Here is a 16,700-nt window from a genome sequence, read left to right as displayed (position 1 = left end):
AATCCTCCGGTGCCCGTGCCCTAGGAGGAGGTGGGGGTCACTGACTCCCTGGAGAGGGGGTTCATGGTGGCATCTGGGAGTCCCCTTTAGAAAGGGGACCCCCAGATGCCAGCCCCCTTCCCAGGAGAAATGAATATAGGGGTACTTCGTACCCCTTACCCATTTCCATAAAAGGTTAAATGACATAAAAACACAACAATGAGAAAAGTCCTTGATTATTCTAAATTAACCAGAAATTCTTACCTGTACCTAAAAAAAATGTTCCCACGCCATAATACTCGGAAAAGGTCCCATGCCAATAAGCTTCCTATCTTGCGACCTTCTTCTGTTACATTTTGATTGAAGATCTCTGCGGGCCACCGCCACATACCGTCACAACACCTCCGACAGCTCTGCTATACTAAGTATAGCAGAGCTGCATCGCTTTCTGTCCTTCACAGCTCCTGGCTCCACTTTCCTCCCCACTTACTGCTCCGATAGCGCCCACCTATGTTTTCACCCTGAAGCACCCATAGCACAAGAGGGTGCTATGGATGCTCCAGGGTGACAGCATAGGTGGGCCCTATAGGTGCGGGGAGGAGAGTGGAGCCGGGAGCCACAGAGGACAGAGTGCTACGCCCCCTCTCCCGGAGCCCCCCCCATACCATAGACCATGCGGGCTGGTATAGCTCAGGGTGCAAAGCCCCACTCAGCTGGGGCTCTGCATTCTAGCTATCCCAGCCTGAATGGGAGACAAGGGGTTAAAGAGGCCCGGGAGGGGGGACGTTAAGTGATTTTTTTTTTATTTCCCACATCTCAACATTAAATGTAAATTTACACTACCGTTAGGCTTGCTACAGTAACTGTCATTTACCACATTTAAATGTATACTTTTTTCCTTTGAAACTTCAAAATCAATTTTCTCAAAAACTATAAGGTGTTTTTGAAAAAAAAATTTCCTCTTGTTCCCACTGTTCTGCCTAAGGGCCTGTTTCTACTACACGCAGATTGGATACAGAAAAACTGACTACAATGAATGCCTATGGAACAATCTGTATCAGAAAAATTGCGTTTAGTGGAAACAGGTCCATAGGCATTCATTGGAGTTTTTCTGCATCTATTCTGCATCCAATCTGCGTGTAGTGAAAACAGACCCTAAGATATCCTGCAGATTTGGTGTTTCTGGCATGTAGGGGGGACTTTGCTATTAACCTCTAAAGTCGGCAGGTTTTTAATCACGAATCACTACTCGTGATTCATGATTACATGCAGTTATTCGACTCAAAACTGCACTCGAGTTGGATATCCGTTTCTATTCGTGATCGTTATCACGAGTCAATTCGTAAGTGGGAGGAGTCAAATTCGTGATCACTCGAATACATGATTGGGGGTATCCGAGCAAGTTGTACATGCTTTAAATGGGGACTTAAAGTCTGGCATAATATACAATAAAACCTTGTCTATATGGTTACCCTACTTACCTTCGGCCCAAAGTGATATCATTTGTGTAAAAACTAAACTTCCTCCAGGCCACAGTACAGTTAGTACTGGCAGCAGCAGCAATTTGCCTCTTTGTATACTGAGAAAAAAATGATTATTTTGATTAATATCAATGAAACTGTCAGAATCAGTCACCCAGATAAGATTATGTCAGTTTATCTTCTCTTATCCATACATTAAAATAAGATTGGGAGAAATGTCTCCAGCACACTAAAGGTGGCTACACACCATACAATTTTTTAAAAATATCTGTTCAATTCAAGAATTGTAATCAAATTTTCTGGCTGATTGTAAAATTTAAAAAATCTGACCAATGTACCACACGCATGGTAAATTTTTCCTCAATTATGAAAAAATTATTGAAATTGTCAATGTACCACACACCATTCAACTTTCATAAAAAATGATCAGAAAAATCCAACACTATCTTCTTTTATTGAATAAAAACGGGAAATTCGATCAGATTTCTTGAAAGAATTAAAAAAAATGCTTTTGATTTTTTAGGAACAACTGATCGTAATTATCACTTTGGTGTAAAAGTGGATCTTTTAGTTGTGTGTGGCCACCTTTACTGTAATACAAAAATAGATTAGGAGTAATGTGTGCAGCCCACTTACTGTAAGCATAATCTTGTGATTGGCATTGGCCATCCTAGGGTGTGAAAATTGTCTTCACCAGACAGCGGGCTACTTTGCTCACTGGAGACTGGAAAACAGGAGACACTGGCCAAGAGGCGTAAGTTGTAGCTGAAGATATTGCTGACTGGGAGTAGCTTAGGCAACATTACTACCAACATTAGTACCAAGATTTGAGGCAGGCAGATTGCAGACTAAGTCAAGGACAGAGACAGAGGTCAAAGTTGACAGAGAACAGGCTTAAAGTGAACCAGAGACAAAGCACCCTCATGTATTTTACCATATATATCAGTGGGAACATTAGAGAAAACACCTACCATGATTTCTGTTTCATTTTTAACTGTTCAGCTTGCTTCTTATCAGCCCTGATAAAATTCCCGACTGAGCATTCAGTCTGGCTTTGCTCAGGAATAATCATAGCTGAGTCTGTCTCCTCTGATGTCTTTTCAAGCCCAAGCCTGTGCCCTTATGTCTCTGCTATAATGACTCAGCTATAGTATTCCTGAGCAAAGCCAGACTGAATGCTTAGTCGGGGATTTTATCAGGCCTGATAAGAAGCAAGCTGCACAATTAAAAATGAAACAGAGAGCAGGGTAGGCGTTTTCTCTAATGTTCCCACTGATATATATGGTAAAATACATGAGGTTGCTTCGTCTCTGGTTCACTTTAATTGAGCTCACAAGCCAAGGTCAGGGCAGGCAAAAAACAGGCTTGAGGTCACAGGCCAAGGTTTCTGCAGACAGCAATCAGAAGTAGTTAAAGTTGCAATCTTAGATCATACTAACAGGATAGTCAGGCAAGGTAGCCAGTGGGGGCCACCTCTGCCAATAATGTAGCATATGTACAGCGACCTAACCACCCTCAATGCATTGCCAGTTGATCCCTCTTGGCAGATCACAATACCTCATGATGAAGCCTGTGCTGGTACTTGTCTGCTGCTTGATCAGCTTTTGGAATATTTTCAAGTGGCAGTAGTTGGAGATTTATGAATCAGTTGCCTACTGGTTTTGTTTACAGTTCATGTGACACAGAAATGATGAATCTCCCCATACAGCTTTTTCTCTTGCATTTTTAATCAGCTAAGCCACTATCAGTAGATTAACTTCAGTCAACAGCATTTATGAATGAAAAGCTTACTCTGTTCTCGTGTGTCTTCTGTTTGTCTTATTTTTTCTTTTTCTTGGGGAAGACTGAAAATTGTTTTCTTTTTTTTTTCCACTCCAGATACAATACCAGATGACTATGAAGCATTTAAAGAGCAAAGAAGCAAAGCCTGAAACTGAAAAATACTTATATGTCATTATATGTTGGTTCAAAGTGCAATAACTCTTATGCATTTGACATACATCCAGTTGTCTGTGATGGCCATTTACAATGTGGCTGAGAAGAGGTGCATTGCAGTGTCCTCTATGGAAACGAATTTTGCATATTTCAAGCGGATATTTTAAACCAGAGTTGCTTTTCGTTTGTACAACTTCCATTGTAAATATCATGGCATTGCTTAATAAAGAACAAAGCTGGAGAATGGAGTGAAACAAAAGTTCTTAAAATTGCTGAAAATAAACCTGAATCACATTAAGTAGCTTAATACCACAACTGTGCAGTTCCACCTATACAGCTATCTCCATGGCCACAAAGTGGCAAGTTAATTTGATAATATGACCAAATTCATTATAAACTCAGTGGTATGACTTATTCATCTCCCTTCATACGGCTCTAATGCTAACTTGCTCTGACAGTCTCTCCACTGCCTGTATATACAAAGGATACAATACAAGGTTCTCACTCTCACCTAATTCTAATGAGTCTTGCTCACCCTTACTTAAAGAGACACTTAAGCCTACAAAAAAAAAAAAAAAAAAAAAAAGTTTTACTCAACTGGGGCTTCTACCAGCCCCCTGCAGCTGTCCAGTGCCCTCGCAGTCACGATCAGATCTTTTTGTCCCCTGCCGCCCGCTACTTTCACTTTGCCGACAGGCCCGACAGACCTGGCCATGTGTCTTATACTACGCATTATCGTTCGCAATAGCTTCCTGCCTGTCGGACGAAAATGAAAGTAGCTGGTGGCAGGGGACAGGAGGATCCGATCGTGACTGCGAGGACGCAGGACAGCTGCAGGGGGCTGGTAGAAGCCCCAGGTGAGTAAAACACTTATTGTGTTTAGACGAAACCTGAAAACTCACCTCTCCTGGCAAGCATATAACCTTACCTAAGACCTTTACCTAGCAACTGACCATCTTCTTGTACACAACTTACCCTACTTGCTGTTATATTCCTCATCCCCTTAGAATGTAATCCCATTTGGGAAGGCCACATTCCCCTTATGTACAGCGTTACATATATTCCACTGTCATGCAGGATGCAGTGCTGACCTGCTCAATTGTCCTCTATCTTTACTGTTTGCCTTAAAGCACCACGGAAGATGTTGCCGCTAAATATAAATATATATATATATATATATATATATATATATATATATATATATATATATATACAGTACAGACCAAACGTTTGGACACACCTTCTCATTCAAAGAGTTTTCTTTATTTTCATGACTATGAACATTGTAGATTCACACTAAAGGCATCCAAACTATGAATGAACACATGTGGAAGTATAGTACATAACCAAAAAGTGTGAAACAACTGAAAATATGTCATATTCTAGGTTCTTCGAAGTAGCCACCTTTTGCTTTGATTACTGCTTTGCACACTCTTGGCATTCTCTTGATGAGCTTCAAGAGGTAGTCAACTGAAATGGTTTTCACTTCACAGGTGTGCCCTGTCAGGTTTAATAAGTGGGATTTCTTGCCTTATAAATGGGGTGGGGCCTATCAGTTGCGTTGTGGAGAGGTCAGGTGGATACACAGCTGATAGTCCTACTGAATAGACTGTTAAAATTTGTACTATGGCAAGAAAAAAGCAGCTAAGTAAAGAAAAACGAGTGACCATCATCACTTTAAGAACTGAAGGTCAGTCAGTCCGAAAAATTGGGAAAACTTTTAAAGTGTCCCCAAGTGCAGTCTCAAAAACCATCAAACGCTACAAAGAAACTGGCTCACATGCGGACCTCCCCAGGAAAGGAAGACCAAGAGTCACCTCTGCTGCGGAGGATAAGGTTATCCGAGTCACCAGCCTCAGAAATCGCAGGTTAACAGCAGCTCAGATTAGAGACCAGGTCAATGCCACACAGAGTTCTAGCAGCAGACACATCTCTCTCTAGAACAACTGTTAAGAGGAGACTGTGTGAATCAGGCCTTCATGGTAAAATATCTGCTAGGAAACCACTGCTAATGACAGGCAACAAGCAGAAGAGACTTGTTTGGGCTAAAGAACACAAGGAATGGACATTAGACCAGTGGAAATCTGTGATTTGGTCTGATGAGTCCAAATTTTAGACTTTTGGTTCCAACCACCGTCTCTTTGTGCGACGCAGAAAAGGTGAACAGATGGTCTCTACATGCCTGGTTCCCACAGTGAAACATGGAGGAGGAGGTGTGATGATGTGGGGGTGCGTTGCTGGTGACACTGTTGGGGATTTATGTGAAAATTGAAGGCATACTGAACCAGCATGGCTACCACGGCATCTTGCAGCGGCATGCTATTCCATCCGGTTTGCGTTTATTTGGACCATCATTTATTTTTCAACAGGACAATGACTCCAAACACACCTCTAGGCCGTGTAAGGGCTATTTGACCAGGAAGGAGAGTGATGGGGTGCTGCGCCAGATGACCTGGCCTCCACAGTCACCAGACCTGAACCCAATCGAGATGGTTTGGGGTGAGCTGGACCGCAGTGTGAAAGCAAAAGGGCCAACAAGTGCTAAGCATCTTTGGGAACTCCTTCAAGATTGTTGGAAGACCATATCAGGTGACTACCTCTTGAAGCTCATCAAGAGAATGCCAAGAGTGTGCAAAGCATTAATCAAAGCAATAGGTGGCTACTTTGAAGAACCTAGAATATGACATATTTTCAGTTGTTTCACACTTTTTTGGTTATGTACTATACTTCCACATGTGTTAATTCATAGTTTGGATGCCTTCAGTGTGAATCTACAATGTTCATAGTCATGAAAATAAAGAAAACTCTTTGAATGAGAAGGTGTATCCAAACTATTGGTCTGTACTGTATATACAGTGGGTTGCAAAAGTATTTGGTCCCCTTGAAGTTTTCCACATTTTGTCACATTACTGCCACAGACATGCATCAATTTTATTGGAATTCCACGTGAAAGACCAATACAAAGTGGTGGACATGTAAGAAGTGGATCAAAAATCATACATCATTCCAAACATTTTTTACAAATAAATAACTGCAAAGTGGGGTGTGCGTAATTATTCGGCCCCCTGAGTCAATACTTTGTAGAACCACCTTTTGCTGCAATTACAGCTGCCAGTCTTTTAGGGTATGTCTCTACCAGCTTTGCACATCTGGGGCCTGATTCACAAAGCGGTGCTAACAGTTAGCACGCTGGTGAAAAGCCCTTTATCATGCCTAAACTCAGTTTAGGCATGATAAGTTTAGGTGTGATAAGTTTAGGTGTGAAAAGTTTAGGCATGATAAGTTTAGGTGTGATAAGTTTAGGCATGATAAGTTTAAGCACCAACTGCGTTAGCACCGCAGTGCACAGCTGATCAAAAGTTTTGCGCTAGCAAAGTCTGGTGCACATCGCATAGAGTTTAATGGCGCTGCTTTGCGTGCGGGACTTTGCACGCTATCTACACTTATCTAAACTTAGTATGCCTAAACTTATCACACCTAAACTTATCACACCTAAACTTATCACACCTAAACTTATCACGCCTAAACTGGCTTTTCACCAGCGTGATGCAATGGTTATCACGCCTAAAGTCTCTAACTGGGTTAACACCGCTTTGTGAATCGAGCCCCTAGAGACTGAAATCCTTGCCCATTCTTCTTTGCAAAACAGCTCCAGCTCAGTCCGATTAGATGGACAGCATTTGTGAACAGCAGTTTTCAGATCTTGCCACAGATTCTTGATTGGATTTAGATCTTTGACTGGGCCATTCTAACACATAGATATGTTTTGTTTTAAACCATTCCATTGTTGCCCTGGCTTTATGTTTAGGGTCATTGTCCTGCTGGAAGGTGAACCTCCGCCCCAGTCTCAAGTCTTTTGCAGTCTCCAAGAGGTTTTCTTCCAAGTTTGCCCTGTATTTGGCTCCATCCATCTTCCCATCAACTCTGACCAGCTTCCCTGTCCCTGCTGAAGAGATGCACCCCCCGAGCATATTTGACAGTGGGGAGGGTGTGTTCAGAGTGATGTGCAGTGTTAGTTTTCCGCCACACATAGCGTTTTGCATTTTGGCCAAAAAGTTCCATTTTGGTCTCATCTGACCAGAGCACCTTCTTCCACATGGTTGCTGTGTCCCCTACATGGCTTGTGGCAAACTGCAAACGGGACTTCTTATGCTTTCTGTTAACAATGCCTTTCTTCTTGCCACTCTTCCATAAAGGCCAACTTTGTACAGTGCATGACTAATAGTTGTCCTATGGACAGAGTCTCCCACCTGAGCTGTAGATCTCTGCAGCTCGTCCAGAGTCACCATGGGCCTCTTGACTGCATTTCTGATCAGCACTCTCCTTTTTCGGCCTGTGAGTTTAGGTGGATGGCCTTGTCTTGGTAGGTTTACAGTTGTGCTATACTGCTATACAGTTGTGCTATACTCCTTCCATTTCTGAATGATCGCTTGAACAGTGCTCCGTGGGATGTTCAAGGTTTTGGAAATCTTTTTGTAGCCTATGCCTGCTTTAAATTTCTCAATAACTTGATCCCTGACCTGTGTTGTGTGTTCTTTGGACTTCACGGTGTTGTTGCTCCCAATATTCTCTTACACAACCTCTGAGGCCCTCACTGAGCAGCTGTATTTGTACTGACATTAGATTACACACAGGTGCACTCTATTGAGTCATTAGCACTCATTAGGCAATGACTATAGGCAACTGACTGCACTCAGATCAAAGGGGGCAGAATAATTATGCACACCCCACTTTGCAGTTATTTATTTGTAAAAAATGTTTGGAAGCATGTATGATTTTCGTTCCACTTCTCATGTGTACACCACTTTGTGTTGGTCTTTCATGTGGAATTCCAATAAAATTGATTCATGTTTGTGGCAGTAATGTGACAAAATGTGGAAAACTTCAAGGGGGCCGAATACTTTTGCAACCCACTGTATATTCCCTCTGCCCTTTTCTTTCCACAATACTTCTATCACCACTTCAGTCTTGCCTCTTCTTCCTCTTATTCTTTCTGTCTTTCTAGCTATTTATTTCTTCTTCTTTCTACCAACTTACCTCTTCTGTTCCATCTTTCTTCTAAGTTCTTTCGCGTTAATATTTACTTATCCTCATTCTTTTCTTCCATGTTCTGCAATGCTAGAGACAGCCACGTGGTGGCGCTGCTTCTAGTAGAACAACATAACGGTAGTGGTATTTTTGTTGGCAATAAAAACTTAACAAAGGCAGGGTTAGAATACATGACAAGTGATGGTTTCACTGGAACCTTCAGTATCTGATATTGTCATATTGGGTCTCTCAGCAAAGGGAGCTGGAATTGTACCTTATACAGGAGCCTCACATTGCAGGATTGGGTAGTTTTTATTTTGTTATTTTGTCCATCTACCCAGGAAGAAACACTTCTGGCAAACTCAGCTACTAGGAATCCAGAATCCCAGTCTCCTTTGTCCAGATGATTTATATAGTTGGATCAGGTACTGTGGATTTCTGTTCAGCCATCATATAAAACCTAATCTTACCTTTACCAAATAAGGGCTGGTGCACACCAGAGTGGTTCTGGAGTGTTTTTAAAAACGCTAGCGGTTTGAAAACTGCTTGGGTAATGTATTTCAATGGGCTGGTGCACACCAGAGCGGTTCGTTTTTTCCACAAACGCGAACTCGGGGGCTGCAGCATTTTTTAGATTTCTGATCTCTGAATCGCTCTGAAAATCTGCTTCAAAAACCTCTAGCATTTTGCGGATCTGCTGGAGGTTTTTGGTGTGCACTGGCCCAAACACTGTAGTGTCCAAATTATATTTAGGCTGGCCTGCTAGAAACAGCTCCATGATATGCCTTTCTCCAATACCGTGATCTCTACAGCAGTGTCATCACACACATAACATACCACACACTTCAGGCTTTGCTTGAGGGCCCTTTCACTCTTAAGTGCAGTGTCGCCAGTTATGATGCATTTGCACACTGAGTGCGATGCCTATGGTAATAGGAAAGTCTTCCCCTACCTCTGTGCCTGGGGAACAGCTGACCGCCCGTTCTGTACACGGGGAACAGGACCACACAGGCAGCAAGAGGATCTCTGCACACAGACCTCGACCCAGGTAACTAAACTTTTAATCCCTCTGCTAAGCTGAACTGCCCTGCTAAATACTGCACAACCCATGTGACCTAGGTGCCTGCACTTGAGGTGGGGAAATCTGCCTAGCTGTATCGCTGGCTCTGCCTTGCCATCTGCTGTGTGACCCATGCTCTTGTACTTTTTCATGCTGAGTGAACTTTGCATTTTCTTGAACCCCCTGCTGCAATATATCTGCTTTCTGCAGCCTGCTGAACTGCACTTCACTGACATCTGCTGATGTTCAGGGACGATCCGGGAACCTACCCGCTATTCTCTCAAGCGGGGGTCAGTACCCTCACTCACACTACCTCAACCTCCACACCACTTACACCAGGTCACTGCTAGCTGAATAGACTGTGCGGCAATGCCACACACCTCTGTGTTGCACTGCTGCTGGTGGATGGACTGCTGTGCACTGCTACATACATCTGTGCTGCAGTTGATGGACTGTAAGGCACCACCAAATATATATGAGTGTTGCACTGCTAGATGATGGACTGTGTTGCACTGCTATATACACTGTATGTACACCCGTGGTGCAGCGCACTGCTTGTTGATGGACTGTGTTGCACCGCTACATACATCTGTGTTGCACTGCTAGTTGATGGACTGTTGTGTTGCACTGCTATATACATCTGTGCTGCATTGCTAGTGTCGCACCGCCAAATACATCTGTGTTGCTCTGCTAGAAGATGGTCTGTGTTGCACCGCTATATACAGTGCTGCCCATAATTATTCATACCCTAGCAAATTTTGACTTAAAGTTGCTTTTATTCAACCAGCAAGTAATTTTTTGATGGGAAACAACATAGATGTCTCCCAAAAGTTAATAAGACGCACAAAAGGCATTATTGTGGAAAATAAAAAAAAACTTTTATTTACATTTGAGCAAAAAGTGTCCAGTCCAAAATCATTCATACCCTTCTCAGTAATCAATAGAAAAGCCTTTATTGGCTACTACAGCAATCAAATGCTTTCTATAATTGCAGACCAGCTTTTTGCATGTCTCCACGGGTAATTTTGCCCATTCATCATTAGCAAAAAGTTCCAAATTTTTTAGTTTGGAGGGTCTTCTTGCCATCACCCTGATCTTTAGCTCCCTCCACAGATTCTCAATTGGATTCAAGTCAGGACTCTGACTCAGCCACTCCACAGCGTTAATATTGTTCAATGTTAACCATTTCTTCACCACTTTTGCTGTGTGTTTTGTGTCATTGTCATGCTGAAATGTCCACTGGTGCCCAAGGCCAAGTTTCTCTGCAGACTGCCTGATGTCGTTGAGAATCCTCATGTATTGCTCTTTTTTTCATGGTGCCGTTTACTGTGATTAGGTTCCCTGGTCCATTGACCCAAAGCATTAGGTTCCCACCAACATGTTTGACATTGGGGATGGTGTTCTTTGGGTTGAACGCTTCTCCTTTTTTACACCAAATGAAGGAAACATCATTGTGACCAAACAATTCAATTTTGGTTTCATCTAACCATAACACAGAAAACCAGAAGTCATCTTCTTTGTCCAGAGGAGCATTTGCAAAGGCCAAGCAAGCTTTTGTGTGCCTTATCTAGAGAAGTGGCGCCCCCTTGGTCTGCATCCGTGGAACCCAGCAGTGTGCAGTGTCCATTGGATTGTCTGCCTAGAGGCATTGCCACCAGCAGAGCCTAGATTCATCAGGATGGCCATGGTGGTGATCCTTGGATTCTTTTTCACCTCTCTTACTATCCTCCTGGCCAGCACAGGTGTCACTTTTGGCTTTCGACCATGTCCTCTGGGATTTCCCACAGGGTGGAACATCTTGTATTTTATAATAATTCTTTGCACTGTAGCCACTGGAACTTGAAAACATTTAGAAATGGCCATGTAGCCCTTTCCTGACTTGTGAGCAACCACAATGTGCAGCAGCAGGTCCTCACTGATCTCCTTTGTCTTAGCCATGACTGTCCACAAACCAACTGCAGAGAGCTGCTGTTTTTCACCTGCTGAGTTGATTCCCAACTGTTCCCAATTAATCAGGGTAATTAGGATGCTTTAGAACAGCTTGGGCTATTTGGATCTTCCCAAAGACTGTGACAGTTTGTGAAGGGTATGAATAATTTTGGACTGGACACTTTTTGCTCAAATGTAAATAAAAGCTGAGAAATGTTTTTTTTCCCACAATAATGCTTCTTGTACATCATCTTATTATCTTTTGTGAGACACCTATGTCATTTCCCGTCAAAAGCGTACATTCTGGATGAATAAAAGTAACTTTAAGTCAAAATTTTCTAGGGGTATAAATAATTATGGGCAGCACTGTACATCTGTGTTACATTGCTAGGTGAAGTACTGTGTCTGTGTTGCACTGCTAGATGATGGACTGTGTTGAACCGCTATTAACATTTGTGCTGCACAGCTAGACAAGGGTGTGTGTTGCACTGCTATATACCTCTGAATTGCGCTGCTAGTTGATGGTCGGTGTTGCACCACTGCATACATCTGTGTTGCTCTGCTAGATTAGGGTTATGTTGCTCTACTACGGCATTTACTTCCATGTTGCATGTTGAGCCGGTATTACACACATGCCACCCCAACCCCCACGTACCACCTACTCTAGGGCACAGCTGCTCAGATGGGAACAAATTGTAGCCCTTCGCCCCAGAGGACATGCTCCTCTCCAACCCTGAATGGAGTCACATACGGAAAATTGAGCCTGTTGCGCAGAGGCTGTCGAGCAGGTGCTTGGGCGAGGCTAAAGAGGAAAGGCCTACGGTCAGCCATCCCCGCAGTCCTCCTGGCAAACGTTTGCTCGCTCCCTAACAAGGTTGATGAACGGAGACTCCTTAGTGACAAATGAGAAGTTGGAAGCAACACCCCAGTCTTCTGCTTTATGGAAACGTGGCTCCATGATGACATCCCTGACAGTGCCCTTCATCTCCCAGGTTTCAGCCTGATTCAAGCTGACCGTGACAGCACCCTCTCAGGGAAAAGGAAAGGGAAGGCATTTCAGAATCAGAATCAGAATCAATTTTATTTCGACAAGTAAGTTTGCACCTACAAGGAATTTGTCTTGGCAGTTGCTTAACAAACACAAACAAAAACAATACAAGGACAGACAGTGTGTATATTACAAGTCAAGGACATTTATGCAATATAGCAGTAAGCAATGTGAGAATTGTTCATTTACAGTTCTGTGCTGATTACTATCAAGTCCAAGCAGCTCTAACGTGGTTCAGCATTAAGTATGGCTACCGCTTGAGGAAGCGATTGACCGGAATCTTACTCCTGAAGGCATGCGCTGGAAGATGGAGTGAGCTGGGTGAGAGGGGTCAGAGGCAATTTTTGTTGCTCTCTTTCTGCACCTGCTAGTGTAGAGATCCTGCAGGGAAGGTAAGCTACAGCCAATTATCCTTTCCGCTGTTCGGATGATGCGCTGCAGCCTCCCCTTTTCTAATGCTGAGCAGGAGCTGAACCATACAGTCATCGATGATGTTATGGTGGATTTAATAATTGCAGTGTAGAACTGCACCATTCAATTTGGACCCAAGAAATTTGAATGACTCTACCTGGGTTTTTGTGGATCCATTTATGGATAAGGGGAGTTGCTGGGGGGGGGGGAGATCTCCTAAAGTCTATTATCATCTCCATGGTTTTGAGAGCATTTAGTTCCAAGTTGTTGCTGCTGCACCAGGAGGAAAGCTGTCCCACCACATGCCTGTGTGCAGACTCATCCCCGTTTTGTATGAGACCAACTACTGTTGTGTCATCTGCAAACTTCAGAACTTTAACAGATGGATCTGTGGAGATGCAGTCATTGGTGTACAGTGAGTAGAGCAGTGGGGAAAGCACACAGCCCTGGGGTGCACCAGTACTGACGGTCAGAGAGCTTGCTGTGTGTTTACCAAGTCTAACGCGCTGTCTCCTATCGGTTAGGAAATCGGTTATCCATTTGCAGATGGATTCAGGTATGTGTAGCTGGGAGAGCTTGCTGTGTAGCAGAGATGGCCTTATGGTATTAAATGCAGAGCTTTAATCTATAAATAAAATCCTGGTGTAGGTTTCTGGGGTGTCTAGATGCTGTAGTACATAATGCATACACAAATTTCAGAGAGTCCAGCAGGGGATCTGTGATAGATTTCAGATAAGCCATTAACAGTTTTTCGAATGCTTTCATGACCAATCATGTCAGGGCAACAGGCCTGTAATCATTTAAACATGTAGGTTTTGAATTTTTTGGGATTGGTACAATGGTTGAGCTTTTAAAACAGGCCGGAACAATTGAGAGTTCGAGAGATGATTTGAATATGTCTGTGAATACAGGAGATAATTGATCGACACAGAGTTTCAAGCATTTCGCAGAGACAGTGTCTAGCCCCATCTCTTTCCTAGTGTTTTGTCTTTTGAAGAGTCTGTTTACATCTGATTGGCATATTGTTAGAGCATGCACATCTGGGGACAGGTTAATAGATTGTGTCTGGCCTCCTGTGTTGTGTAGTTGCTGAGGCACCGCAGGGGGTGGAGACGTTGGCTGGCAGGAAAAGTGTTCAGTTTGCCTGTTGCAGAGATGGAAATTATGCGAATTGACTTGGTGTGTTTGGCTTTTGTTGCTAGTGTCAAACCTGCAATAAAATGTATTCAGTTCATTTGCAAGCTGCAGATTGTGTAGTGAGGGTGGAGATTTCTTCCTGTAGCTGGTAATTTCATGCAGAGATTTCCATATTGTGAATGAGTCAGCGTTGGAACATTATTTCTTAAGTTTTTTAGAATAATCTTTTTTGCGTCAGTAATGGCTCTCTGCAGTTTGTATTTCGCAGCTTTGTAGAGGACTTTATCGCCTGTACGATATGCCCTTTCTTTATCGAGGTGCAGATTCCTAAGATGTGATGTAAACCAAAGTTTATCGTTATTGTACCTGGCGCACTTTTTTGTGGGGATGCAGGACTCTTCACAAAAGGTAATATATGATGTCACAGCGTCAGTGTATTCATTTAGGTCACTGGTGGATTCTTTAAATATATTCCAGTTTGTTAAATCAAAGCAGCTCTGCAGTTTTTCTACAGCTTCACTCGTCCATTTCTTAACTGTGGTCACTACAGGTTTGGCAGTTTTTAGTCTTTGGATGTATGTTGGGATAAGTTGTATAACAGCATGATCAGAGTTCCCCAAAGCTGCCCTGCTGACAGAGTGATACGAGTCCTTAGTTGTAGTGTAACAGTGATCAAGTGTCTTACCTTCTCTAGTTGCGCTTGTGACGTGTTGCCTGTATTTGGGGAGTTCTTTGGAAAGATTAGCACTGTTGAAATCCCCTTGTATGATAAAAAAAAGAATCGGGGTACTCCCTTTCCACCTCAGTGCTTTGATCTGCGAGTTCCTGGAGCGCAGACTGCATACATGTTTGTGGAGGGATGTACACAGCAATCAAAATACATGAAGAGATCTCACGGGGTGAATAGTAGGGTCTGCAGTTTATGAAGAGTGTTTCCAGCCCAGCAGAGCATGTCCTCTTAATAACTGTAACATCCGCGCACCACCTATCATTAATATAGAAACAGAGTCCTCCACCTTTGGTTTTGCCAGAAGTAAGTGGGTCCCGGTCAGATCTGTAGAGTGTAAATCCATTAATCTGCAGAGCATTGTCTGGAATAAGCTCAGATAGCCAGGTTTCTGTGAAGCAAAGAGCAGCAGAGAGATGAAAGTCCTTCTTTGTTCTGATCAGTAGTTGAAGTTCATCCAGTTTGTTATATATGGACCTGACATTTGAGAGTATGATTCCAGGTAGTGGAGAGTGCAGTCCTCTGCGTCGAAACTCGAAAGCGAGTCTGGATCCCAGAGCGCTTGCCTCTTCTTCTGAGCCTCACTGCCTGGTTCAGCACAGTAGCTCCACTGGTTAGGATCCCCAGAAGATCAAGAGTAGATGAAATATCCAGGGGTACATTATATTTGACGAAGTTCCGAATGCTCAGTAATTGTTCACTGGTGAAGGTTATCCGGGTTGGGTTGCACAAGGCAATGTTGAAAAATAAAAATACATAAAACAAAGATAAAAAGACAGAGCAAGCTACATCAGCTCCGCCTAGTGCTCCAACACTTCTGTACTTGCCAAGAAATGCTCCCCGGTACTTTAAATCCTTCTTGTAAACTGCGGGCCGACATACCCACCCAGGGAGTTCTCCTCCTATGTCCTTGTGGGCATGTACATTCCACCAGTTGCTGACGTTTAAGCTGCCCTGAGCAATCACAGGAACACCATCTCGAAGTGGGAGACGTCCCTCCCGGACTCACTGTTCATTATCATGGGGGACTTCAACAGGGCCAACCGCCATCAAGAGCTGCCCCGTTTCCATCAGCATGTCACCTGCCCAATCCAGGAACGCCAACACCCTCAACCACTGCTATACAGTCCTAAAGGATGCATACAAGGCCATCCAGTGGGCCTAGGCTTATCCTATCACTGCCTCATCCACCTGATACCAACTTACAGGAGGCAAGGAACGCACACTGAGCCGTATCTTCAGACTCCATGCTGTCATGCTGACAGCCGACAGCCTACTCGAATCATCATAATAAGGAAGTTACCTGCGTACTGTGGGTTCTTCATGTACTTCTAATTTGACATAACTTTGATTATTTGAATCCTGCTATAAAGCATACTTCTTTCCTGAGATTTTGATTGATTCAAGCCAATTACGCGATCAAACTTAGCCGGAAAATTCATTACTCCTGAAGAAGTGAATATTATATGGTCCGATGTTTCACGAAACGGCTGTACATAATAAACTGTTAAATATGGATATATTTGTCCCAAAAAGGATTTCCATGATACTTATATAGTGATGGACATGATATAAGGGACAATTTCCAGTTTCATGGTACCCTTATTGGGAACTATACATAATGTTTGTAAACTGTTTAATCATGACTTTGCTATAATGGCTGTGCAGATACTGTGTATTTGTATGTATGTGAATATTTAAAAAAAAATTGAGGTTGATGACAAGGTTTTGTCTATAGTTCATGCCCTTTAAGGTCCCTGTTTACTCATAAATAAGACTTGCATCTTAAAAGGGGACACATAAGGGGATCACTTTTACATATTTTAGTATGTCAACTTGACTAGACCCATTGGTCAAGTTTCTCTTGGATAATTTGTTTTAACTTACAGGAGGCGCCTTGAAACTTCTAAAACTGGTCCCAAAGTCCTCCAAAGTGTGGTCACGTGAGGCTAAGCTACAACTGCA

The 16,700-nt window shown here is 43.0% G+C and overlaps 2 protein-coding genes across 5 annotated transcripts in view; one reads left to right on the top strand and one right to left on the bottom strand.

Annotated features, from left to right (window-relative positions):
* Positions 1 to 3,588, top strand: part of COMP (cartilage oligomeric matrix protein) — a 162,524-nt gene extending 158,936 nt beyond the window's left edge. For all 3 annotated transcript variants that reach the window (XM_068233919.1, XM_068233918.1, XM_068233920.1), the window contains one exon: positions 3,339 to 3,588. In XM_068233919.1, coding sequence (XP_068090020.1) covers positions 3,339 to 3,391 — 53 coding nt within the window. In that variant the 3' untranslated portion in view covers positions 3,392 to 3,588. The remainder of the gene's footprint in view (positions 1 to 3,338) is intronic.
* Positions 3,170 to 16,700, bottom strand: part of CRTC1 (CREB regulated transcription coactivator 1) — a 363,687-nt gene continuing 350,156 nt past the window's right edge. The window contains exons 15-16 of one of the 2 annotated variants that reach the window (XR_011020507.1): positions 8,433 to 8,542; positions 3,170 to 3,393 (exon numbers count right to left, since the gene is read on the bottom strand). The gene's annotated coding sequence lies outside the window, so the exon portion shown is untranslated. The remainder of the gene's footprint in view (positions 3,394 to 8,432; positions 8,543 to 16,700) is intronic. The other variant, XR_011020508.1, reaches the window with a different exon arrangement.

Source organism: Hyperolius riggenbachi, chromosome 1 (assembly GCF_040937935.1).
Source record: "Hyperolius riggenbachi isolate aHypRig1 chromosome 1, aHypRig1.pri, whole genome shotgun sequence".
Lineage (NCBI taxonomy): Eukaryota > Metazoa > Chordata > Amphibia > Anura > Hyperoliidae > Hyperolius > Hyperolius riggenbachi.
This window is presented reverse-complemented; position numbering and strand designations above follow the sequence as displayed.